Here is a 26,635-nt window from a genome sequence, read left to right as displayed (position 1 = left end):
TTTACCAAAATAATGATTTGTAGTATATCCAGCTATGTACAGAGAAGATCCATTTATAGAAGGTGAAGTGGTTGTAATATATTGTAGGTGAAACCATCATGAAGAATTTTTCATTTCATTTGCTGGCTGTATTGCTGAGTTCATTTTCAAAGTGCATATTGCTAAAAGGGGGAAGAACAATCGATCACTTAATTTCTAAATTTAAAAACTGTCATTGAAATGAATCCAATGAAACAGTTTAATGTTTAAATGAAGTGCCATGAGCAGTCTCCTGGCGTCCCTCCCAACTGGCAAGGGGCCCCCAGGCTCGTCTCCAGGAACATGCTCTGGCCTATCCCACTTTATTCAGATGCTAAAACATTAGGGTGAGCACACACTTCAGTCTCAGGAAAAAGGTCATTCCGATTTAAGATTTATACTAGAGCTGGAGTTTCTGCTATCAGTAAATTTACTGTAGAAATGCCTAGACTAAGGAAAATGTAAGTTGACTCTTTGCTCTTGGGCATGTGTTTAAATGACCCAGAGGCAAAACAGTTCTGTTTTTAGAATATGGTGGTTGTGTGTGTGTGTGTGTTTCCACTTAATGGCCCTACCATGTCCCTGATACTCTAATAGTTCTCTCCTTTATTGAATTAACTTCCTTCTTTCTCTTCTCTTTGTTTTATCATTTTCTTTAATTCCAATTTTAGGTCGATAAATTGGCCTTTATAATAGCACTTACATCTACCAGTTTCCAGAGGAATATCCTGGCAGTCCCATCCACCAGCTAACTGGTCCTCTCCTCCCTAACCACTCCCCCACCATTCCTACTCCAGCCCCTAAGTGCATCCCTACTAGCCCAGAGGACCATGCCGGTGGGCACAGCTTCCACCAGGTTGACCTACTGGGTCATTGGCTGATCTGTCTCTTTTATTTTGAGTCATAAAGTAAGCTGGAAATACCTGGTTGGTTTTTAAAAAAAAAAAAAAAACAAAACCCTATATATATATTTAAGTAGTTTTCTAATAAGCTTGTGAAGTAATTGATCCACTGCCTATGACTAGCTTTAAACATCTTCCTGAGGTTGAGGAAACATGACAGCAGTGTATGAGAATAAAACTATCTGCTTTTTGTTCATTATCATTGTCCATCTTTTGAATAACTTCACAAACTTGTTGTCTTTAACCAAATAAGTGTCTTTAAACAAATAAGTTTGTCTACTTAAAAAAATCAAAAACTTAAAATACAGCATATCTTGAATAATCATTTTTTTAAGAAAATATCCTCATGCTTAAGGTAATTGCAGTATTTTCAGTTTCAGAGATGTGTTAATTGGGCGTGTTTTGTCTTCAGTTTTGCTAGTAATTTTCAGAGACTGTTTTGAATGAAATAGAACTGGAAGACTTTTTATGTTTCACTTGTAAATGATGTTCAGATTTTATTCCATTAGAAGTGCTCTTTTGTGAGTGAGAATAGGAATCTGCATACGAAACTGTGCTCTCTATGACTGGGGTATGTAGTGGGTGCTGGGGTTCTCTGTCAGTCCTGCCCTTCAAAATGAAAGCTTTCCTGCAGGACATGCCCTACCCCAAAGGGTGCTGCCTTGCTTAATTTTCTGCTCCCTCCCCGGGGACAGCCCCAATCCAGTGGCTGCTGATGTGGGGAGTACAATGGCCTGGCCCCTTTGCCTCAATTCAGGGCACTCTAAGGGCCATCCCAGCTCCAGAGCTCCCTGCAGCGGATGCTGAGGCCTCAGCAGCAACCACAGCACAATCCAACCTCACCCTCTGCCTGGTCCACCTTCCCTCACTCCATCACTGGTGTTCCCAAGAGCACGCACAGTAAACGTCCTGCGTGCAAATATCCATCTCAAATAGTCTCCTTCCCCAGGGTAATTTCAAGAGTGTATTGCCATTCTAGAGACCATCTGAGGCAAGACTTTAAAACTTCTACTTGAAAATCTTGCCTTAGAGTTAGTTACCACACATGAAGCCAGAATCATTTGGAAACTTCTTTAATGCAAAAGCCCCAAATGTGCCTAGCACCCCCTTCCTACAAGCCTGACCTCAACCTTTAGAACGATGACACTTACAGGTCAACTCTCCCCTTAACTAGGAAGGTTGAAATGTGTAGGCAAAATCAGTTGTGCCTTTCAGGAGGGTCACAGACTCCCACCCCAGAAAATTGCACAACCATACAAAATTCTGGGTACAGTTCCAGAAGGATAATAAAATCCCCCCTAAAACCCTCCATGGATCCCAATTTAAGACCCGTTGCTTTAAAGTGAACATAACAAGAACTCATAGTCTCAAAGCTGTTGTCCCCAGCATAGGGAGTAGAGAAATTTTTTTTTTTAGGATTCATTTGTCTTTATATAATTCCATCAATAGGTTTTGAATGACCAAATATGAGAGTCAACTTACATTTTCCAGATTCATATTTGCTGCCTTTGAACTTGTCTCTTTATGATACTTTTTCCTGGTACAGTAGACACTGACGAGGGTGATGATCACCATCAGGGCAAACACAGCAACAGTGGAAGACGTGGCAATCACAATGGTGTCTCGAGTTGAGCCTCTCTTTTCACACCTTTCTCCCATGTACCACCAGTCTTCCCCTGACGGACACCTACAGGTTCGGAACGTGACTCAGTTATGAGTTGATATTTTAATCTGAAAATCTTCACCACTGAAGGTGTGAGGCAACACTCAGGTCACTGGCAGATGGAACTATCTGTCACCCATTCTGGACTAGAAGGGTTGGTTAGACTGGCACAGGCAGGGCCAACGGAAAGGAACAATGGAATTACTCCTAATCTGGGACTTAACACAGCAGCTCCCAGCTGGGAAAGGAAGGTAGCATAGGTAGTGGAGAAAATTTAGTTCTCAGTGCCCCAGTCCCTCCACATCCCAGCTATGACCATGGCCAAGCTCTTCTTAGAATGTAGGTATCTCCATCTAGGAAACGGGGACAGTCACAGTAACCACACCAGACCGTTGTGAGGACCTAATAAGATACGTAACTCATGAGGACTGTTTCAGGCAATTAGAATAACGTGCTATCTTTGCATAAATAATTCTGTCATTCTGCTGGCAACCCAAAGTCCCAAATGGAGAGCAAAAGATAAATATCTTATGAACGGTTTTGAGATGAGAATCAACTGATTTCATTCATATGAAATATCATATGAATCTTACATTGTGGGAATGAAAAAATATGTAACAAAAGAATGGGTAGATTGCATCCTTACCTGCACTCAGCTTTGCCATAACGGATAATGCAAACACCATCATTCTCACATTTAAAGCTTGTGCAAAGGTCATTGATGCCCAGTGTCGGGACTGGCTCATTTTGTGTAGAATTAAGGTGGGATATGTCTAAGGAGGGTGAGAGGAGAGCATGGAGGGAAATCAGTTTGGGGTTTAACAAGCATTTGATCTTTAAGTTTCAAAATAAAATGTTCAGGCTTCAGGTTGGTGAGAAATTCAGGTACTCTTGAAGCACCATTCAGTAACGTTTATAGGCAGTGAAAAAATAAATAGGCAGGCTGAAATCTAGACACAAAGGGAAGCTGAACCAGCCTGTGGGGCTACAATTGACACGTGCTTGCCTGGGCCTTGGCATGGAAACCAACAATATTCCTGGAAAATGTAATTATTGGCCGCCATGGCTGAGAAATTTTAGAAGACAATAGATTAATGCTATTACTGACAAGATATATGTGTGTGTGCACACATCTCTATATATGTATGTATACATATCTGAAAGAGACAATAAAGCCAGATCATTTCCACTCTAATTTTATGTGTTTCTGGAATATTTTTACTTCTGGAATCCTAGAGTTAAATTCTAGGGTTTAATGGCTATACTTCAGCTTATTTCTAAAGAAATGTTCTGGACTAAAGCTTTCCACTATTGCTCCATGCAGTGTTAATTAAGTTCTTTATCCTGGAACTGTCCCTGTTTCCATTTAAATTATTTTCATATTGTTAATGATTCATACTAAAAAAAATCTCACTCATGCCCATTCCCTCCCACGTCTCTAATATATCTAAAAACGGAATCCAGAAGAACACAGTAAATAATCAACGACCACAAAAAAAAAAAACAGCTTAGATAGAACTATTTGTATTGACATACCTTCCACCGTCAGGAGGATATAAACATCATCTCCTTTTATAAAATCTCTGCTTTTCAGCCTCTCATGGGTCATAAAGACACTGAATCCATAGCCCCTACCTCTTCGAAACTGAGTTCCATTAGGGAAAAAAACTTGTGCTCCCACTTTGGAAGGCCTGTCCCAAAAATAGGTTCCATTATCTGAAAAAGCAATTTATATTAATGGATTGTGTTTAGCATCATCATAGTTTTTGGTGTAGGAAAGCACAGGCAATGTGAAGCACAATTAGGATAGAGCTCAAAATAATTCAGTGATGCTATTGACCTGTAATGTATTCCCTGGCAAGTCACTGGAGTTTGTTCATTTATACTGTCCTAAAGAAATGAGATGACATGGCAGGGAGAACCACATTCTGGAATATGAGTGGAGAGGTATCAAAAGTTTCCTACATGGGGTGTCACACTTCTACCGAATGAGCAGTGTAGAAACTCCATTGCCCATTAGAATCATTCTTTAGTGGCCTTCTGAGTTACAGGTAGTCCTTTTAGCTGAGTTAAATCAATGTGTTACTGAGAGCGTTTTTAATATTAGCACTGAACAATTCATCTCAGTAACTGAATTATTCACCTAACAGAGTAAAGTCCTTCAGGAGTAGAAGACAGTGACAAGCACTGCTTCTGGGAAAAGGTGGTCACCCACCCAACCCTGAGCCATTTTCAACATCATTCAGGGAGAAATGTTTTGGAAAAAGGTAAAGAAATTCTGAACATCAAATCCCCACACCTCTTTGTGAATACTATGTTTTTTCCTATCAGATTTTTTTTTCCCCCAAGTCACTCAGGTCCATTCTTTTCATATACAGAATTCAGATTTGGCAATAATATTCACCTTGCCACAATTCCATTTTTCACTTTATTATGTTCCCAGAGGGCAAAGGATTATTACAATTAGAAATGTGATCATTGCTTTCTGGGTGCTGCTCCTTTTTCAGACTAGAAAGAGGGGGGATGGTGTCACCATTGGCAAGTCCTCCAGAATTCTTTAATAAGGAGTTGCAATCCATTCCCATACCCTTCCCAACACTATGGAGCACCTACTCAACATCTTTGTTCTGATCAAAAACCACCCCCATTACAAAAGCTGAACTGTTTTTGACAATTCAGAGACAAGACCAGGACAGCATGGGTTAGGAGAACTCAACATCTGAGAGCCTCTCCATACCAGGCCCTTCCACAAACTTCCCTACTTGATCTGTAGAGATACTTTTAACAAATGTGTGGGGTTTTTACTACTGTCCCAGTTTTACTTCTGAGGACACTGGTGTTTCAAGAGATTATCTGCTCAAGGTTACATAGCTAATGAGAAGCAAACCTTGGATTGAACCCAGGTGCATCGGACTCTAAAACTAAAACACTCCTCGTACAACCCTGGGAATTCAGGTATTGTCATCAGTTTCCAAAAATATAGCCAATATCTTCTCAATTTGTTGGCATCTTTGCTGACATTTCTGACAGTCTCCTGCCTGGGAGACTCTGTCCACAGCTGCTGAAGCCCTTCCCCTAAATATCTTCTGATGCTTAGATTTGGGGCTCAAAATTCCCTAGCTACCTGGCTATGCAGTCTCTCCTTCCCAAATCATCCATCCCTCCTAGAGCAGTGATTGTGTATTAGCAATAAAAAAGATGAGTCACAAACCGGTGGTCATAAATGGGTCTGTAGTTATACTCTGCATGTTGGACATACGCTGTCGAATGTCAGGATTTTGATCCAAGATGGTCATCGTGACTTGTTGCCAAGGACATGGCCACTCTAATTGATCATCATTGGCTCCAGAGATCAAGTGGAAATACATTCCTATATTAGGCAAACTACTTAGCTTCAAGTAAATCTGAAAGGCATAGCCTTTAGAAGAATAAAATGAAGGACTGAAGACAGATCCACTGGGGCTGCCAATGAGCTGTGTGAAATTCCTTATATGCCAGACATGATGAGGGCACTGTGTTTCTGAAAGATTGATGTCATCAATAGACAGGCCACCCCGTGAGGCACCAGTGCCTCTGACCGCTCCAAATACCACTCTAAATTTGTTGGTCACTTTCAGTATTACGTGGTAAAGTTGCCAGCTCCCAATGGGTATATCTGCAAAAGAGACATTATTATTCCAAAGAGGACAAAGGACTATGAATCATGTGCAAATCGACATTAGAGTTCTAACCTTCATGGACAAAGGATCTTTCTAGACCTACTGCTTCCTGCAGGTGTGAGGTATGGCTTTCTTACGCCTCCAACCCAGGCCCAGTTACTTCAAGGCATTTCTCTGGGGATGGCATATTCTCTGGAATATTTGGATGCTTATCTAGCTGATTCTTAGATAGATCAACCTTTCCCAGAGATAGGTGAGCAAACGATAGCATCTAACTCATGAGAACTCCATGCCCAACTTACAAGTTACCTCCCATTCAGTTAGTTAAACAGACAAGCAAACCCAATACTCTACACTTGTACCCCAGATTCCTATGATACTCAGCCGAAGCCTCCGTTAATCTATTTATACTTTGATTGGAATACTTCCTTCACATGCAAAATTTTTAGTCAACTCTTTGGCAGTATTAAGCATGAATTCACCAAACCCTAGAAAGCCCACATCTTACAACTGACTCGATGTTACATATCTAATATTTGGTGCCATGTCCTTTCTTCCCAGACTACACGTCCCCTCCACTATTACTCCTACCTCTAGCTAGCAGCACATTGTATGACATCTTGTCTTATTTTCTGATGTCACATACCCAAATAAGAAGCAGTCCATTTAAAGCTTTCAGAAGCCTCCCAGGTAGAGAATAGCTCAGGAATTCATGTCAAACTAGTAGTTAATTCAATGCCTTCAAACTTAAATATATTGGCACTTAATGAGAAACATGTTGCTTGAAAATAAGTTAGAAAGATCCAAATTACAGAAAATGTTATTCTCCGTGGAAGGACCCCAGATTGAACAAAAACCTTTCATGAGAGCCTCCACTTCATTTTTACCAGTACTTTCAGTTTAAATTCTGGACTCCTAAGCAGGTTTCTTAAGTACGTTTTGTGCTATTATCTGTCAATAATAACACCCACAGATTGCTAATGCAAAGGATTATATATGTATAATCAAATATGTATGTAATAATCTTATTTATAATCTTTTATATATGCATTAGATACATAAAATATACATGTATAATATGTATATATATATATATATATATAAAATAAGGTTAAGAACCTCAGCTTATAGGTATTCATGAAGGAAAATATCATCTATGTTTCAGATTGTTTCTCATTGTTAATCAGGGGGAAAATGGCATGACATATGACATAATGTGGATCAGTTTTATAATAGGTTTTAGTCAATTCATTCAAACCAAGAGGTCACTGTGCAGAGCAGACAGTAATACAGCCGCCAGGCCACAGCCCCTTCCTTCCTCAGCGGACCTTCTGAACCATCTGCTTTAATATGTGGTCAACGTGACCCACCTCCCGGACACATGATTAGAAGGAAGGGTGGCCGCCTAATCGGTGTTGCCCTCTCTCCACTCAGAATTGCTCCAGAAGATGCATTTGACTCAAGTCATAACAATTAGAATCCTTCGCTGGAATTTATTTTTCTAGGCTAGAAATTAGAGGAAGAGTCCCTTCTCTAGTCTGATGGCACATTTGGTAAAATGTAAGCTGGGAAGTGAAACAGCCAAAGCACCAGTTTTACGGACAAAGCCCATCTGAGATAATAGGAAAGGTCCCCAGCCATGTTCAGGAACAGGTCCCATCCTGCCTGAGGCCAGTTCCTCTCTTCTCCATTCTACAATATAGTTATGTTGAGCCAGTAACTCTTCACATTTTGCCTAAGCTAGTTTCCATTATATTTTTATTAGTTGCCAAGAACTGACTTCCCCAACGCCAGAGACTGATCTACAGTTTCTTAAGTGTCACATATTCTGTAGCACAGAAAGGACTCTCATTTTAGCTTCCAAACCACCGCATAAAACAAGTAGGATCAAGTTCTACATTGAAAAGTACTAAGTCCAAAAAAAAAAAAAGTACTAAGTCCATAGCCCCTACCCTGTTGTAAGTGGTTTTGCATTAAGTAAAGGGTTAAGACTGACTCACTCTGAACCCAAGAATAAGAATGTTGATAGTGTACCTTTTATTTCTTCCACAAGGGTCAGAGTCCTGTTCATACTGGCTGCAGAATACTCCCTGATATAGATGTTCAGTTGGTCATTTTCACTTCTACTGTTATATAAAAAAAATTGCAAGCACTGAAATCCTCGTTTAGGGTATAGTATTCTACTTTCCAGCATTGCTGTGGCCCCCTCATTTACAGAGCTACTGTTGAAATGCATGAAGAAACCAGAACCTGTTAAAGAGGACAAATGCAGAACTGAGAAAAGATACTGGATACAGGAATGCGTGTCTCGCGGGCACTCTATTTCCACCTAGTTCCCACTGTATGCAGGACACTGTTTTGAGCATTTAAATGCAGTTCTTGGAGCAGGCAGTCTATGAAAAAAAGCAACATTAGATCACTTTTTTCTTACTACACGTTAGTTTTCAAAAATGGGAAAAAGTGTTACGTGTTTGGTTTAGCCTCTCTCTCTCCCTCTTTCTCTCTGTCTCTCCACCAGCCCCTTCCCTTCCTCCCTCCTACTGATCGATGTAGAACCACTATCCACTATTCAAATCTACATTTAAAAAATATTTTTTTAATTGAAATATGTTTGACATGTACCATTGTGTAAATTTAAGGTACACAACATGTTCATTTGACACATTTATATATTGGCATCTGATTGTCATTGTAGCAATAATTAGCACTTCTATCACAATACATAATATCATTTCTTTTTGGTGGTGGGAATAATTAAGTCTAGTCTCAACAAGTTTGATGATTATAATACAATACTGTTGCCTATATTCACAATGCTGTGCATTAGATCTCTAGGGCTTTTTACTACTCGTTACAAGTTTGTAACTTTAAACAACATCTGTCCTGTCCCCACCAATCCCCCAAAAAAGAAAAAGGAGAAGCACCTCCATGCTCTTAGAGATCTCAACCCCTTCCCAGATCATCTGAGCTGTCAAGCAATGGCCCTGGGTTCTGAAGGCTAGTTTTACATATTTGCTGCCAGAAATGAGCAAATAAATAAAAATGTGTTGCTTGTAGCCAAATAAATGACTATTTGATTCAAAACAAAATTTCAATGGAAAAGAATACTCATCTGAGTAAAATTAAATAAATTGTACTTTCTACCTTCATTTAAAGTATTTTTGTAACAGGAACGTGTAATCACAACCAGCTGAAATTCTGAAACTGATTAAGTCACAGCCTGGTACTGTTCACTGAAGTTCTCTTGGATTCTTCAGGCTTCAAGAAAATAACCCCACTGCTCCAGAGAAAAGAGTCCTTTCGGGGAGGGGCAGCCCCTCTTGCTGTGGGCACATACTATGGGTAGAGGCTTCACAGAGCCCAGCGCTGACTCATGGGGATAAAAAGCAAACTCGGACAGTGAAAAGAAAAGAAATTAACCATATCCTTATAAGGCACAGAACCAATTCCTGAGTAGCACGAGTGGGCTATCATTAATAATTCTAATAAAAATAAGAACTCAAACCCCAGTATCTCACAGCAAAGAAAGAGGCTAGAACCACTGAGAGTAAAATCTGGAAGTATCTCACTCCTGTTACCTTTGCACCGGCCCATGTTGGAGTGATCATTCTCTGGCCCCTCAGGAACCTGGGAGACCCGTTGCCAGTCAGCGCTATCTTCTGAACTTTGAATCATACCACACACATTTTCCAGTTCAAAATCGCACGACTCCATAAAGCTCAAGGAAGAGGCTACCAAAGCAAAAAAACAATTATTGACGCTCATAGATAACATGATAATCTAAGTAATAAAAACTGAGATTATCCAGAAGCACTAGGAATTCTAGGATGACATTAAAGGGGACTCGTCACTGATTCTGGGTGATGGTGGCTTCAGGATCTCTTGATATCTGCAAAACCAAGACAGTCGACCAGCTGTGTAGTTCTGTATAAGCTGCCTGCCCCAAGTCTTGTTTATCAGGTTAACTAATTATAGAAACCTGAGTCTACACTCCCCTAGTTATTCAGAGTAATAAACCACAACCCGGATTATTTGATCCCATTTATATTATGACTGTACACCTCACCTGGGCTGAAAAGAGTTTTGAATATCAAGTTGGTCCACATTTGCATCAGTAACAGCTTCAAAAACTTGAATGGGGCATGCTCATGCCGCTATAGGACTCAGTTTGTTTTTATATCTAAAGCCCAGAACTTGTGAGAAGAAAAATGCTGCTTCCATGTTGTAGTCTGGTACCTGGGGGCTATTCTGTTTTGTTTTGTTTTCTTTTCTTTCTTTCAGAATATCAAACTTCAACTATCAAACTATTATTATCAAACAATTATCTAACTATAATTTCAGAAAATCCAGCAATGCTTGGCAAAATGGCACAGAACAGAATGTTTTCCTACAGAGCAGAGAGGAAGAGAAGTCATTTCAAAGAACCTGTCACCTACAGCAGTTATACAGTTGATTCAACTTTAAGAGATCAGAGTCACTGAAATCCATTCGTTGGCCGATCACATCCATGAAGTCTGGGATCCTTGTCACAATTGTTGGTTCTGATCCATTCTGGAATGCACTTTTACTGTAGTGCATCACTGAGCTGTAATCATAGGGAACATTCAGGGAGTCTGTTTCTCGGTCATTGTAGGATTCAAAATTTTTCTTTTTGCCTAAATGATAGATAAAAATCTTTAATTACTTGATGTTCACAAAATTTAGTTTATCTTACTCCAAAGACTGTTAACTTAGAAATAAAGACTATAATAAACAGTACAACCTTGGCTACAACTGACACTCTGTGGTATTTCAAGAGTGTTTCATATATTCCTATCTTAGACTATTCGAACTTAGAATTGTGATACCAGCTGTCATGCTGAACTTATCTAAGGTTTCATTTCAGCTCAAAGTTGGACTTTAGCATTTGGCCTAAGGTTCTAAGAACTGCTAATGGAAAGAAGGATTCTAAAAGGTGTTGTTGAAACACTCAGGGTCATCGGCAATGAGGAGAGGTAGGGTATCCTCAGCGGATGGAGATGAAAATAAGAGGACTTTGGGAGGTGTGGTGGGGTAGGACCTGGGAGTGATAACGTGGTCATCAGAAAGGATTGACCTCATCAGTGATTTCTTAGTTATCTTAGTTATTCTTAGTTTCTGGAATACGTGTAGATGTATGTAAATAAATACATTTAGAGAAGATTCCTGACCGCTTAGCATCATACCAATGGGCCACAGATTGCAATGTGAAATCGAATGATTTTGCGGACACAACAAGGTAGATTTGATCAACAAAGCATAAAGATGTGTTATCAAATCGAGGCAGAAGTTTCTAACAGAAATAAGACATTGGAAATCCTAAAGAGTGAGGCCATGGATTAAAGCTCAACACTTCTCTTGTTCTAGAAATATTTCAGTTGGCTTCAGTGCCTTCCCCCAGACTCTGGGTAGGGGTGAGGCCAGGGGCAGGTAATGTGATGTTAGAATTGTGATGTCAGGGGCACTCAGCGCAGAGCAGCCCTCACTGGCCTCACTTGATAGCGATGCCATCCTTCCCCTCCCCCCACCACACCCCCTCCATACCCTATGCAGGCAGGAGGGATGGGGAAACTAAGTGTCACTGTGGAAAACGTGAGTTCTAGTCGGACATGGTTATTAAAACCTTTCTGACTTTGAGCACAAAGTCACAAAAAGTTCAGGCTGTTCAACTACTGCAGTGTTTCCCAACATGGGCTCCAAAGAACAATAAATCCGGGAGATCAGCTGGGTGCTTTGTGACCACCTAGAGGGGTGGGATAGGGAGGCAAGGAGGGAAACGCAGGAGGGAGGAGATATGGGGATATATGTATATGTATGGCTGATTCACTTTGTTATACAGCAGAAACTAACACACCATTGTAAAGCAATTACACTCCAATAAAGATGTTAAAAAAAACACACATTTTTTAAAAAAGAACAATAAACCCAAATACTCCACAAAAAGGAAAAAAAAAAAAGCATGATCAAGTCATTTTTGGAAATGTTCCTCTTGGAGATTTATGATTCATGTTAGTCTAGCAAAGACACTGAACAGTACAGCGGTGTAAATAACTCTAAGTTTAATTTCTTTTAACCTAGGATTTCCCAAATTAATTTGACTACAGATTCCTTTCCACACAACCCCCTTGAACAAATTGTGCAATGGCACTACATAAAATAATCTTTGGGAAACACTGGTTTCTAAGATCACATCCAGCTCAAACTGGGGTTCTGGAATACTGTTCCCCAAAAACCTTCAGGCACTTCAACTCCTATTGAATTAGAGCCAAATCAAGTAAGATCAAAATATCAGAGTTTTCCCATTATTAATAGACAGCACCAATGGCAGAAGAGGGCACATGTTTAGAAATTCAGTATTTAACTTAAGAACAATGTAAGAAAACAAGATAAGTGTACCTGAAATAATTCTGTCCCAAATTATGCTGACATAGTCATCCCGATCAGACCGAGACTGTTCATGCCAGAATCCCAGTGCGTGGAGAAACTCATGCTGAACTGTTGCTATTCTGTCACAGTCCTTTCCGATGGAGAGTTCTTGCCTCCCAAAGCGCATATTTCCCACTGAAGACCAGCAGCTTACAGGAGAGTTTACAGAAAGGGGAGAGGGTTTTATATTGATGCAGGTGGAGGTCCTAGGGCAAAATCCCTAATGCCAAATCCACTCAGGTACCCACCTAGATCCTTCACTTATGTCTGGACACCATGTATTTCTCTCAAAACCCCAGTGCGGTATAAAAAGCCTTCCAGACCAGATGATCTTTGGAGAACTTGGGCTGACACCAAATGCTTAAAAAGGAGTGAGTCATCCTCCAGGCAGCCTAGTCCTGATCTTTTCTGGAAATTTCAAAATTTTTCAGATGGTCCTTGAATAAGGGTTTTATAGGTTATAGCAACCATTCAGAACTGCTGACCTTGAGTCAAATAACTATCATCTTCTTAACTGAAGTAGTAAGAGTTCTTAGATTAAAATAAATTTAAATACACATGTGCGCATACATACAGATGGGTTTTACTTGAAGGCAGAAATAAGGAGTATAGAAACTACAAACAGGCTGAAGTTCACAGAGTCATAGGGTGGATGGCATGCAATTCCACCTTCCTTGTCTTAACATGGGCATTCTGGTTGCATGTATATTCTTTTATGGCTAGAGAAAACAGATCCAGCAAACAGCAATGGAAGCCCCTGACCCCCCAAGGTTAGGGTTGAGGGCAACTGCTGTGATGTAATGCCTCAGCCACAACCGTTCTCATCAGAACACTTAGAAGACCAGCTCTTCAACTTACCCATTACCCTTGAACACTAGTATATAGTTGGGTTCTCCAGACCAAGGCTTGAAGTCAATGCATGTTTTTAGGCGATAGCGTTCAAATGCATTGAAGATAACTCCCCTGGCATTCATTTCTGAAGGAAGAAAACAAACAAAAATAAACTTATTAAAATTACCACCATTGAACAGTTCACCATGGAAACAGGCCATGCAATATATTGTTTATTATGAGTTAGTCCCTCCATGAATATTTAGTGTTTTATTTTTTAAAAACTTAGTATACAGTGCCAATCAAGTATCACATGCAATTAATTGGTTGTTCTTCAGGTAGCTTTTTTTCACCCCATATATATTTCCCTGGAGTCATTAGAGGTGCAAATAGCAAAAAGGGCATTTCCTTACCTCGGAGAACATATACATTGGTTCGCAGGCAACCAAAATGAACAATCACTGTCACATGCTTCATCTAAGAAGCTATAATATGTATTTAAAGCCTCACAGCAGAGTTTTTAATCTGAGGACCTTGAGATGAGAGGGACCATGAATATGTTGAAATAGTAGACAAAGAATTATGTCTATATCTATAAATATCTATCTCTGCAAAGTGCATTTTCTGGGGAGAGCATTCATAAGATTCACAAGTGAGTTCCGGGTCCAAAACACAAATAAGAACCATTGCTTTCAAGTTGAGTGATGCTCAAAGAAGGTTAGATAGAATGGAGCTCAAAGAAGGCAGAGGAGTGAAAGCAACGAAGACGTTCAGGAAAAGAAGCTCAGAGGGCAACCCGGAGGAAGGAGCTATATCAGGTACATATGGAGAGACAGTCACAGCTGGGGTCAAGTACGGTGAAGTGAAGGATGGTGTCTGCTGGGAGGTGGGAGACAGTACGGCAGAGAAGATGGCGTGTGGACTTTAGAACCAGACACAGCTAAGTTCTCCCCTATCCTCACCACTTACTTTTTTTTTTTTTCCTTTTTTTTTTTTTGTTTTGCGGTACGCGGGCCTCCCTCTGCTGTGGCCCCTCCCGTTGCGGAGCACAGGCTCCGGACGCGCAGGCCCAGCGGCCATGGCTCACGGGCCCAGCCGCTCCGCGGCATGTGGGATCCTCCCAGACCGGGGCGCGAACCCGGTTCCCCTGCTTCGGCAGGCAGACGCGCAACCACTGCGCCACCAGGGAAGCCCACCACTTACTTTTGATGCATAATCTTTGCCAATTTAATTTACCCTTAGAGCTTTGGTATTATCATCAGATCAGCTAAGTGGGGAATTAAAATCAACTTCACAGGGCTATTGTGAGGATAGCAGAGAAAGTAGAGGTGAAGTTCCAAGTACAGTAGTCTCCCTTTATCTGTAGTTTTGCTTTCTGCAGTTTCAGTTACCTGCAGTTAACCGAGGTCCAAAAGTATTAAATGGAAAACTCCAGAAATAAGCAATTCATAATTTTTAAGTTGCATGCCACTCTGAGAGCTTGACGAAATCTTGTGCCATGCCGCTCCATCCCACCAGGGATTCCCCAACCCTGGACATCCATCATCTGCTCCCAACACCCAATCATCAACATCATCATGGGTCAGTGACCCAGCATCACCCGAAGCAGATGATCCTCCTTCTGCTGTGTCATCAGAAGGTCAGTAGTAGCCTAACGTTACATCACAATGCCTACGTCATTCACCTCATTTCATCTCATAATGCAGGCATTTTATCATCTCACATCATCACAAGAAGAAGGGTGAATACAGTACAATAAAATATTTTGAGAGAGAGAGACCACATTCACTTAACTTTTATTACAGTGTATTATAATTGTTCTCTTTTCTTATTAGTTACTATCTCTTCCTGCACCTAATTTATAAATTAAACTTTATCATAGGTATGTAGTATAGGAAAAAACATGCTATATATAGGGTTTGGTACTACCCACAGCTTCAGGCATCCACTGGGGGTCTTGGAACATATCCCCCGAGCATGAGGGGCCACAACTGTAAAATGAGCATTTATCAAATGTTTATTTACTTCCTACCTTCTTACATGTCTATTGCACAAACATTTAAAGACATTATTCAGTATGCCTCTGTCTAGGTGAAAGTAAAGAACTAGATACATGTGGGATTTAAATTCCATGAATCTATAAGAGGCACTCAGAATTCAACCCTTTACAATATCACACAAATAATACATGTTCATTGTAAGTTAGAAAATATAAACAAAAAGAAAGAAATTATAAAATCTTACCCAGAAATAATCAACCACATTTATCATACTTTTTTCTTATGAATATGTACATACATAATATACATATTTTTATAAAAAATAAAGTCACAGCCTACATAATATTTTATAAACTATTTTTTCACTAAATAATATATCTTAAAATCTTCTTTCATCAGTAAGTATTGTTTTTACCATTTTAATGGCCACATTATATGACGGTAAGATACATAACTAACTTCCTATTGGCAAATATTTAAATGGTTTCCAAATTTTCTGTATTGTAAGTATCACATTTGGGTCACTATTTCAGATCTAACACTTCCTTAAAATAAGGCATGATGATACGGACCACCACATGACTGTTTTTGAACTGAACGTAAAAGGAGATTGCTTGCCTTCGATTTTTATCAAAGCTTAATGAGGATAGTTTCTATCCTGCGTTGAATTGTTTGGAGACTCAAATAAGGGAAAAAATGTGAACGTTTTGTAAAAAGTATAGCTTTCTACCAAGATAAGATCCTTATTTACCCTGTGCCTTTATTTACCAAGGGCTTTAATTCACTTTGCATCACAGATGCAGAAGAGCTCCACCAGGGATCCTGTTATCTAAATCCCCAGGCTCCGAAGGACAAGGCAGGTCCCAGACAAGCCTAGGAGTTAAGCAAGCAGCGGTTTAGAATTATCTTCCCCTTGTTAGCCCCTTCCTGCTCCTAGCACCTTGGTCTTCGTTTCTATTCCCACCTTTTACCCCTTTCCTCCTCTCTCTACTTTCCCCTACCATTCACTTCAAATCTGGCACTCAGGCAAGCAACTGTAACTCACTCACAGGAAGCTATACACCGTTGCTTCAAGTTTTACCCCTTTCAGGTGATTTGCATCTTAACAGCCAGATAATACCTGAGGCTTAAGCTAAAAGACTAAAGCCCTACTGGCAGCATTTCATATGGAAAACAGTTTGGAGTTTTCTCAAAAGACTAAAAATAGAACTACCGTATGACCCAGCAATTCCACTCCTAAGTATATATCCAAAAAAAACAAAAACACTAATTTGAAAAGATGCATGCACCCCAAATGTTCATAGCAGTACTACTGACAATTGCCAAGATATGGAAGCAACCTAAGTGTCCATCAACAGATGAATGGATAAAGAAGATGTGGTATATGTATATATACAATGGAGTACCACTCCCTGTTAGATTTCTCTATCTTGAATGACCAGATCAGACACCAAACCATTATATGATATCTCCACCACAGTGACCCTGATGCATTTCAAATTCTGCATGCTAAAAACCAATTTCCACCACATTTCTCTATCCTACCCTCTCCAAGACATATTCCCTATTCTTGTTAAAGGTGTTACCATCCACCCAGTTGTATAAGACATAATCTTGGACACTAGCACTTCTTTCCCTAGACTCACCTTCTTGATCTCTTGGAGCCAATCACCAAATCTAATTGTCTCCTAAGCCTCTCTTAGAATTATCCACTCTTGTCTATCCTCTCTGAGAGAGTCTTGGTTCAGAAACTCTTTAATCTTTCCCTGAATTTCTTCAAGAGTCTAACTGATCTTCCGACTCTCTTTCTGTCCAACTGATAATACATCTTCTGTACTGCAACCAGAGTGATAACAATCTCACTTCTGCATTAAAACCTTTAGTGGCTTCACATTACCACTGGTATACACACCAAGTTCTTTAACATGGGGAAGACTCAAGTCCTTCCCAATCTGAAGTCTGCCTACCTGTTCAACTTCATTATCTCCCTGCTCTCAACCTACTTCCCACCAGGGGTTTTCTTCCTTTCCCCATGCCTTTGCACATAGTGATCCATCTGCCTAGAGCACGCTTCCCTTGCTGTCAGAGGCTGCACTAGCCCCCATAGTTCCCTTCTGTGAATTCGAAAGGGCCACCTCATTGTACACCAGAAACTAACACAATATTGTAAATCAAATATACTTGAAAGAAAGAAAGAAAGGAAAAGAAAGGGAGGGGCACCTCATCTGGGTAGATGTTGCAAGTGCTGGCTTGGCAGGTGGATGAATAGTACTTCATGCAAAGAAATGAATGCTCTTGATGAATATAATGCAAACTTAATTTCAGTCCCACTTGTGCCCCCTCCCCAGGTACCTATGTGTGGTGTACAACTTGCACAAGCTTCAAGGCAGCCCTACTGCATAGGGTCACCTGCTCCCTAATGCATATGCCTTTATATCTAGGTTGAGTTAAATGTCCTCCAGTGTGCTGCCATAACATTTTGAACATATCACTAATCATTACATTTACTGCATTCTATTATAATGAGCTTTTGGTTTATCTGAATCTCTACCGAAATGTATGATATTTAAGGAAAAATTTCCCAAATGGCAGTTCCTAAACTGATGCTGGTCAAGGATATCATTTTTACTAAATGGGGACCATGTTTAGAGTTTTCCATTACAATAAATTTCTAATATAGAATAGCTGTCCTTTCTTTTGGATTAGGTTCTTCTGACTTTTTAGTATTAAAACATTATTTATTTTATTTTAAAAAAGATGATAAAAGATGATAGTGGGTTCTTGTTTAAGTTTCTCAATTGTCCAAATGAAATATCAGTAAAATAATGACAATTCCTAAAGTTTTGTTTGGTTGGTTGTTTCATGTTTCAAAATCATATGTAAAGTCTGAACATGTATCAAACCACTGCTTTAAAATAAAGACTAGCTCCCTAATCTTTATGTCCCAAGCATCCAATACAGAGTAGGCTCTCCATAAATATTGGCTGAATTCATCCCTTTATTGGTCAAAACTCAGCAAATATTTCAGACAAAATCATTTAGGTTCTGTTCATTTTTCATTTTGCTTATTTTTTTTAAAGTGTACTTAGCCACACAAAACAACAAAGAAAAAAACCCTTAAAGGCCATGTGAGTCTTCCCTTGGAAATACTGTCATCATATTCTGTCAGGAACATGCATTAGTTGTGGGCACTCCAAAGTGTGTACTAACCCAAGCTATCGTCTAGAACATATGGAATAGTATGAGGCCATCTATATCTTTCTCCAACGATGGAATTTCTTTCTTGTACCTGTCAAAAATAAGTGGGAAAGGATTCATTGAATGTATCAGTCAAAAATTTATGAAACAATCAATAGTTAATCTAGAAATAAAGGAAGTTTTAAGCTTTCCCAGCCAGCCTAAACAAATTGCCAGTGTATGTGCGTGCATGTACACATGTGTGTGTACGCCTACTTTTATCATATTATAACAAAGGTTTTAGGAGGAAATCACTAATTTCTGGGTTTTTTAATAAGGAGAATGACAAGCATTAATATTTCCTTTAATCTTATCATTTCACTTCAATTATTCATATTTTTACATATCCTTGCAATAGCGCAAGTTCGTGGGCGTGACGCATAGTGAGGCCAAACAAACCGAAACATCAGAGTTTGGAGCAGAGAAAGGTTTATTGCAGGGCCATGCAAGGAGATGGGTGGCTCAGGCCAAAAGAAACTCCAAGCTCCCCAAAGTGTTTCGGCAAAGCATTTTTAAAGGCCAGGTGAGGGAGGGTGGTTGCAGGGTATGTGATCAGCTTATGCACAATTCTCTGATTGGCTGATGGGAAATCACTAATTTCTATCATTAATTTTGTTGATAAAGTTGAAGAAGGCACCATGCAAAATCATGTAAATAATGATTGTTGGAAAACTGGACAATAAATATGGTAGATTCATAGACTAGTTTCCTATACTAGAGATTAAAAATATATAAGAAGGAAGTGATAGCAAAACCTCAATCATCTTGATCTCATAATATCAGAAAAAAAATCACACATGAGCTAGGCCAAAGATTTCAAACAATTTTAAAGTATTTGAAAATTTTTTTTCCTGGTCCATTCATCCTTCATCAAGTATTTTTTTAACATCTTTATTGGAGTATAATTGCTTTAAAATACTGTGTTAGTTTCTGCTTTAACAAAGCAGAATCAGCTATACATATACACATATCCCCATATCTCCTCCCTCTTGTGTCTCCCTCCCAATTTTTATAATAGAAAGCTAATAATGTTTCATTAATGTATTCATCCAGCCAACAAAATGAACACTGTTCAAGAGAACAGAGATACATTGGTAACCAAACTACCAATGTCTCTACCTTCCTAGAGCTCTTATCTAGTGGAGGAGATAAACAGCATGTGAGAAAACAGTCTAGGGACTTCCCTGATGGCGCAGTAGATAAGACTGCACACTCCCAATGCAGGGGGACCGGGTTTGATCCCTGGTCAGGGAACTAGATCCCACTTGCATGCCACAACTAAGAGTTCACATGCCACAACTAAGAGTCCACACGCTGCAACTAACAAGCCAGAGAGCCACAACTAAGGAGCCCATGTGCCGCAACTAAGGAGCTGGTGAGCCGCAACTAGGGAGCCCACCTGCCGCAACTAAGACCCCACGCAACCAAATAAATAAATAAATTTTTTTAAAAAGTTTAAACTGGATATATTTAATAGTAGCAGAGGAAATGAAAAAGGGAGATGTGGACAAGAATAAAGGGATTAGGGGAGTGTATTAGATAAAGAGGTCAGGACAGGACTCTTTGAAAGGATGACATTGAAGGTGAAATGAGAGTGATAAGAAAGAGCCAGTATTGAAAGGGGCTCTGGAAAGATCATTTCAGACAGAGGAAACAGTAGTTGCTCTGCTCTGAGGTAGGAACATGCTTGGTATATTTTGCATGTTTGAGGCCAGTTGGCCTAAGGAGATGAGATCAAAGAAGAGAGGAGATGGGAGGAGATGTAGGCAGGAGTTAAATCATAAAAAGTCCTAAAGGCTGTGGGTAAATCTGGATATTATTATAAATATGATAGGAAGCTGTTGAGTTTCAAGCCAGGAAGTAAAATGGTGGTGTTGCTTATCTAAAAGTTCATTTTGCTGTGGGGGATAGGGGACAGGGACAGGGTGGAAAAGATTCTAGGAGGGCAGCATTTGAAGCAGATAAATTAGGAGAAAAGTGGATTCTTTGGAGTATATATACTTTGGAGATAGAAATGATAGAACTTGCTGATGGAGTGGATGGTGGGGTGAGGGAAACAGAAGAAGCAAAGGTGACTCCTGGGTTTTTACTTATTCAGTGGAATGGAGAGAGGGAGTGGTGATGACTTTACTAAGAGGGAAAACTGGGGAGGAACAGCTTGTATGGGAAATCAGAGTTTAGTTGAGGACACATTATGTTTGAGGTATCTTGTAGACATTCCAATGGAACTGATGGATTAGCATTGGGATAGACAAGTCAGGAGCTCAGGGGAAGGAATGAACCCGAGTTATACATTGGGAGTCATCAGCATAGAGATGACATTTAAAGCCCTGGTACAGGGTAGGATCAAGAAGGAGAGAAGAGCAGACCAAGGACTAAACCTCAGACACTGCAGCTCTGTTTCTTGAGTTGAAGTTCACAGTGGGGGTTGAGGGATGTTTAAACTCCCTTAAACTACATGTAAGGTACCTGTGTTCATCTGTGTGCCATGATGGCTAGGTAAGAACTAGTACTCTTTATGATAGTTTGGGAAGATCTTTATGTGGCAACACTATTCTCAGCTGTCAGAGTAGGAGTCACAAAACCTTTCTCTTATGGTAAAAACCTGATTCATTGAATTTACAAATTCAGTTTAATTTTGCTTCAACTGGCTTTAATCAGTGAGGTTCTATTTAAAAATGAAAATATCATATTGTTCCCATAATGAAAATCAGTCAGATCAATAAGACCAAAGCATACAAGGTGAGTGACGGTGGTTTTAACCACACAGAAATCTGAGTAATGAATGATGAAGATACTATTATATGAATCCCTTAGAGTATAAAGTATTCATTGACTAAATGTGTCAACTATGATTCTACACCCTTAGTTGGGCTTAACAAAGCCCATGCTGTCCCATCATTCTCAGATACTCTATTTTAGCTTGCAGTGGTTAATCGAAGGTCTTTCCTTGAATTGTTTCAACTCACCCCATCAAGTCTGATGTCTCCCTCAAAAAGATCCAGTCCCAAATCTAAGAGGGAAGATAAAAATTTGTGTTAGCCAAGTGGATTCAAACTCCCCACTTAATAAAGAATTTTTTTTAAAAATCCACAAACCTTCATTGATATCAAATATATCCCGGTCAATTCCACCATCTACATCTTTAACAAAAAGAACAAAAACACATTGAACATTGTGTTTATGAAAGAAGAAAATCTTTATCAATTACCAATTAGAAGTAAGCAAGGTTCTTTTGCCTCAGATAAGAGAGTACCAGGCTCTGATTCAACATACATTGATTGATTGATTGATTGATTGATTGATTGAGACCTCCCATGAGCCAGGCTTGGGGATATGGGGATTTTGCATATATACTCTTGTTTTAACCATGTCCCTTGTATGTCAAATAATTTCAGGAATAAGAAACTGGTCATTCCATATAATATTAAGGTTATTTTGAAAGACTAGATTAGATGACTAGATTAAATAGGAAGCAAATGTTTAAATTTGGCCAAACCAGTCCAATCTATCCATATATTTATATTCCTTGCTAATAGTGTACCTTGGAACTCTCAAGCAAAATTCCTAATTTATATTTGAATTATTCTTAAGTTGCAAAGGGGTAGATGATATGCCCAAGTCTCTAAGTGTACAACTGAACAGGACAGACATCAGGTCCATCTGATTTGACACAAAATAACAAAAATAATAATAGTAGGCATTTTATGGGATGCCGATGTGTCAGTCACTGTGTTTGGACTTTCTTATACCACCACTTATTTTTTTTTTTGCTGAGTAGGTGGAACCCTGGAGCAGAAACAATAAAACGTTCCTCAGTAAATCAAAAGAAGCCAGCGCTTGATCAAAGTTCAGTGCAATTATGCAATAATGCATATGCAATTATGCACTGTGCTTAGCATTAAATGTGTCCTAAGTTCTTCTGTTCTGTTGTTCTATTATTCACATAACCTTTTTTTACTATAACATAGGGCAAAACTCAAAATAGACTCACCAAAGATTTCTGGGGTTGGCTGGGAAACAAACACATAAAAAAGATATATTATTATGATGCCCGTGACATAAGTGGTCTTATTGATTCCAATTTATATCTAACCATTTGTGGGGTTTTCTTTTTTCCTTAATATTATGGATAACTTTCTGGCATATACCCAAGAGTGCTAAATCAGAGTCTAAGATAACTTTTTGACCCAAGGGTCTTCTCATTTCATATAAAAAATGAAACAATCTGTTGTATGGATTTGAAGGTGAAAGAAACAAGAAACCAACTTCACAGGTTGAAAAGAAGGCAGAACATAAGAGTCCTGCCCTCAATTAAGTGTTCACTTTAAACATGATTTAAAGTGAACATGATTCTAAAGAATTCATGGAGCTATGCTTGAAAAACCTAATAATTTATTCCCAATATTGAAATGTTATTATAATTTTTCACAATCCTTTAAAAAGAAAATTTTATCGCAGACCTCATTAACCATGGTTTACTTTCACATTTCTCTCAAGACTCCACCTTCAAAGTCAATACCAAATACTCCAGAAAAAAAAATCTATGGCTATACTTTGCAATTGGAAAAAAAAAAAAACAAACTTCTGAAAATAGATTCGCTCCAGGTGACCAAATGAAACCCAGACCACATACCCAATGGAAAAAACTAAGTAAACCTGACATTTCTTAGGGAAGACTAGTTTAAAAAGCTCATGGGACTGGTAGACAGTAGGTCTGGGTTTTATTCCTGCTTCCACCAACTAACAGCAAGTTAGTTCACCTTCCTGATACTCAGAATATCTGTATAATATGGTCAGTGCCTGCTTTGCCTGGGTATTATGATGGTTATATGATGTAATGTGAAAGAACTTGGTAAACGTTGTCATACAAATGTAAGGTACAATTTTATTTAAATACTTACCTGTAGATACTAGAATCTAGATACTAGAATCAGTTGGGGTGTTTGGCAAGCATGAGAATAACTGGTTGGATGATGATCATGCTTTTTGATATTAATTAGTGCCTTGATGGCCTCACACTTGGCCACACACAGGCACACACTCACAGAGGAATGCCAACACACCGCCTGAAAAAACTCATCAAGTATTTGTTCATCATTACAGTTTTAATAAGTCTTCAATAGTATCTCCTGTTCTCACTGCTGTAGTTCTGTTCACAGAATATCAGCTCAACATAATAATTGTTATTTAATAATCACAACTAAAGGTTCCCCCCCCCAGGCACTTGAAACTTCATTTAAAACCTGATTACGGTTACCAGGGGATAAGGGGGGGAGGGATAAATTGGGAGATTGGGATTGACATACACACATATACACATATCTATATAAGATAGATAACTAATAAGAACCTGCTGTATAGCACAGGGGACTCTACTCAATACTCTGTAATGGCCTATATGGGAAAAGAATCTTAAAAAATAAATAAATAAAGAGTGGCTCTCTATATATGTATAACTGATTCACTTTGCTGTACACCTGAAACTAACACAACATTGTAAATCAACTACACTCCAATAAAAATTAAAAATAAATAAATAAAACAAACCTCAAGTTGGTTTCTGGTACCAACTACCTGTCACTGTAGAAAGATTGGTCTAACCTGATGAAGAAGCAGAAAAGAAATCCCATGCTACAAAACATAAGTATTTGCTGTGCCCATGACATTCATCATTCACTCCGTCATGTCTCACATTACTGTAACAGCAATATGTGTCACATTCTGCAGTAAAAATGGAATGATTTTCAAATTTCACATTTTCCATCTTATGAAAAGAAAACTTGTTACACAACAATGAAACTCAAGATAAAACATAACTTTATGTCAGTGTCCCTGACTTTTCTTCTGCTGGGTCTTCTCACTCCCAGTACCCTGCCTGTCCCTGCTGGCCAAAAAGAAACGTTTATTTCATTGACACTTTTAAATTCCTTAAAAAACAGAAAACGAACGAACAGCTTGTTCTTTTATAATCGGTATCAACTACCCCCAACTTTTCTAATTGTTTTCCATACATTGTTTTCTTACCAAGCCAAAAACCCGGAGGAGGGCAGCAAAGAAAAGAAATGAATGCAGATACCAAGAATCCATGCTGTCACTTCCAGCTGAAAGTTGCAAACTATGAAATTCAGAGTAGCATTTACTTTTTAAAAGGCAAACATCATAACGTATAGCCTTTGATCTTAATGATCCATCTGGCAGGTCAGCCCACTGCAGTAGTAATACCTCCAATCAAAAAGTTAAAGTCCAGTATCCTTAACACTGTTCTGCAGAGTTCATTGGTTGTTTTTTTGTGTGGGGTTTTTTTTTTTCTCCTGTGTCAACATTCAATAGCCAAGTGCCTGGCTGAGACCTGTTAATAAGTTCTCTAATGTATAATACTGGTCCCCAAGATTATTAAGTGCCATTTGAGGGAAAAAAATCCAATTAATTTCTAAACTCAATCTTTCAAATGGAAACATTTGTGAAGCTCTTTCTGCCCTTGTAGCCCTGAGCTGCTTTAATATATCCATGTATGTCCATGGCTGTTTATTCTTCATTCATTTAATTAAAATGTATTGAATTACAATACAAAATCCATTAATGTCCTAGAAACTTGGCATATTTGATAGTCACATATAAAGTAGCAATAGCAAAACAGCAACATACGTCTCTCCTGAAAATTCCGATCAAGCAAAGTCAAGTGGGAGTTAGAGTAAAAGACTAGGAAGGGTCACTGGTTTTCTGAAAAACTAGTGTCCCCAATCCATCTCTCAATTCTTTCTTTTTCCTCTTGGGGTAATTTCTCTTTAGAGACAACCTACTCTCTCATTTCCCACATTTTCACTCTCAACTTAAGTGTGATGCAGGGTAATATTTTTGAAATACGAATTTTTCCCCTCAGTATTTCCTTCCCCACTCAAGATTGATCTTTGCTCCATTTTGTGCTAATAAAAAGGATATGAAAAGACATGTAGGGGCTTCCCTGGTGGCTCAGTGGTTAAGAACCCGCCTGCCAATGCAGGGGACACGGGTTTGTGCCCTGGACTGGGAAGATCTCACATGCCACGGAGCAACTAAGCCTGTGTGCCACAACTACTGAGCCTGTGCTCTAGAGCCTGCAAGCCACAGCTACTGAGCCCCCATGCCACAACTACTGAAGCCCGCACGCCTAGAGCCCATGATCCTCAACAAGAGAAGCCACTGCAATGAGAAGCCTGCGCACCACAACGAAGTGTAGCCCTTGCTCACCACAGCTAGAGAAAGTCCACGTGCAGCAACAAAGACCCAAGACAGCCAAAAAATAATTAAGTAATTAATTAATTTTTTTTTAAAGACTAAAAAAGAGATCCAAGGAAACAGCAATACTCTACAAAAGAAAGCATGTCTTCAGCGGAGGAGAATAACTCCTAAGAAGCCAAGAGTGGCCCAGAAGTATCAAAGAAAGCTACCAGGTCTGAGGGGCCACATGGATAGGAATAAGCCCAGAGATTAACCCACGCGCATACGGTCACCTAATTTATGACAAAGGTGGCAAGAACATACAATGGAGAAAAGACAGCCTCTTCAGTAAGTGGTGCTGGAGAAATCTGGACAGCTACATGTAAAAGAACGAAATTAGAACACTACCTAACACCATACACAGAAATAAACTCAAAATGGATTAAAGACCTAAGTGTAAGACCAGACATTATAAAACTCTTAGAGGAAAACATAGGAAAAACACTCTGTTTTTTTTGTTTTGTGTTTTGCATTACGCGGGCCTCTCACTGTTGTGGCCTCTCCCGTTGCGGAGCACAGGATCCGGACTCGCAGGCTCAGCAGCCATGGCTCACGGGCCCAGCCGCTCCACGGCATGTGGGATCTTCCCGGACCGGGGCACGAACCCGTGTTCCCTGCATC

The 26,635-nt window shown here is 39.4% G+C and overlaps 1 protein-coding gene across 1 annotated transcript; it reads right to left on the bottom strand.

Annotated features, from left to right (window-relative positions):
• On the bottom strand, nt 1–24,844 carry MEP1B (meprin A subunit beta). The gene is made up of 15 exons (XM_028480537.2): nt 24,782–24,844; nt 22,749–22,767; nt 21,853–21,897; nt 21,724–21,767; nt 18,728–18,806; nt 13,545–13,662; nt 12,657–12,835; nt 10,679–10,897; nt 9,821–9,973; nt 8,277–8,492; nt 5,795–6,238; nt 4,120–4,299; nt 3,230–3,356; nt 2,403–2,607; nt 1–161 (listed from the first exon to the last, which is right to left on the bottom strand). Exons 1-15 carry the CDS (start codon nt 24,842–24,844, stop codon nt 147–149), a joined length of 2,106 nt encoding a protein of 701 aa, XP_028336338.2. The 3' UTR covers nt 1–146.
• Between the last annotated feature and the right edge of the window lie 1,791 nt (nt 24,845–26,635).

The sequence above is a fragment of the Physeter macrocephalus genome, chromosome 19, assembly GCF_002837175.3.
Source record: "Physeter macrocephalus isolate SW-GA chromosome 19, ASM283717v5, whole genome shotgun sequence".
Taxonomy (NCBI): domain Eukaryota; kingdom Metazoa; phylum Chordata; class Mammalia; order Artiodactyla; family Physeteridae; genus Physeter; species Physeter macrocephalus.
The sequence above is the reverse complement of the archived record's forward strand: the minus strand, read 5'-3'. Positions and strand labels throughout refer to the sequence as shown.

Excerpts from the sequence above, each read along its gene's own strand:
- MEP1B (XM_028480537.2), bottom strand. The coding sequence starts at position 24,844 with ATGGATTCTTGGTATCTGCATTCATTTCTTTTCTTTGCTGCCCTCCTC. Across the intron at positions 9,974-10,678 it reads GAATCAACTGTATAACTGCT|CCTCTTCCTTGAGCTTTATG; the intron begins GTAGGTGACAGG and ends TTGCTTTGGTAG. Across the intron at positions 2,608-3,229 it reads TATGGCAAAGCTGAGTGCAG|GTGTCCGTCAGGGGAAGACT; the intron begins GTAAGGATGCAA and ends CCGAACCTGTAG.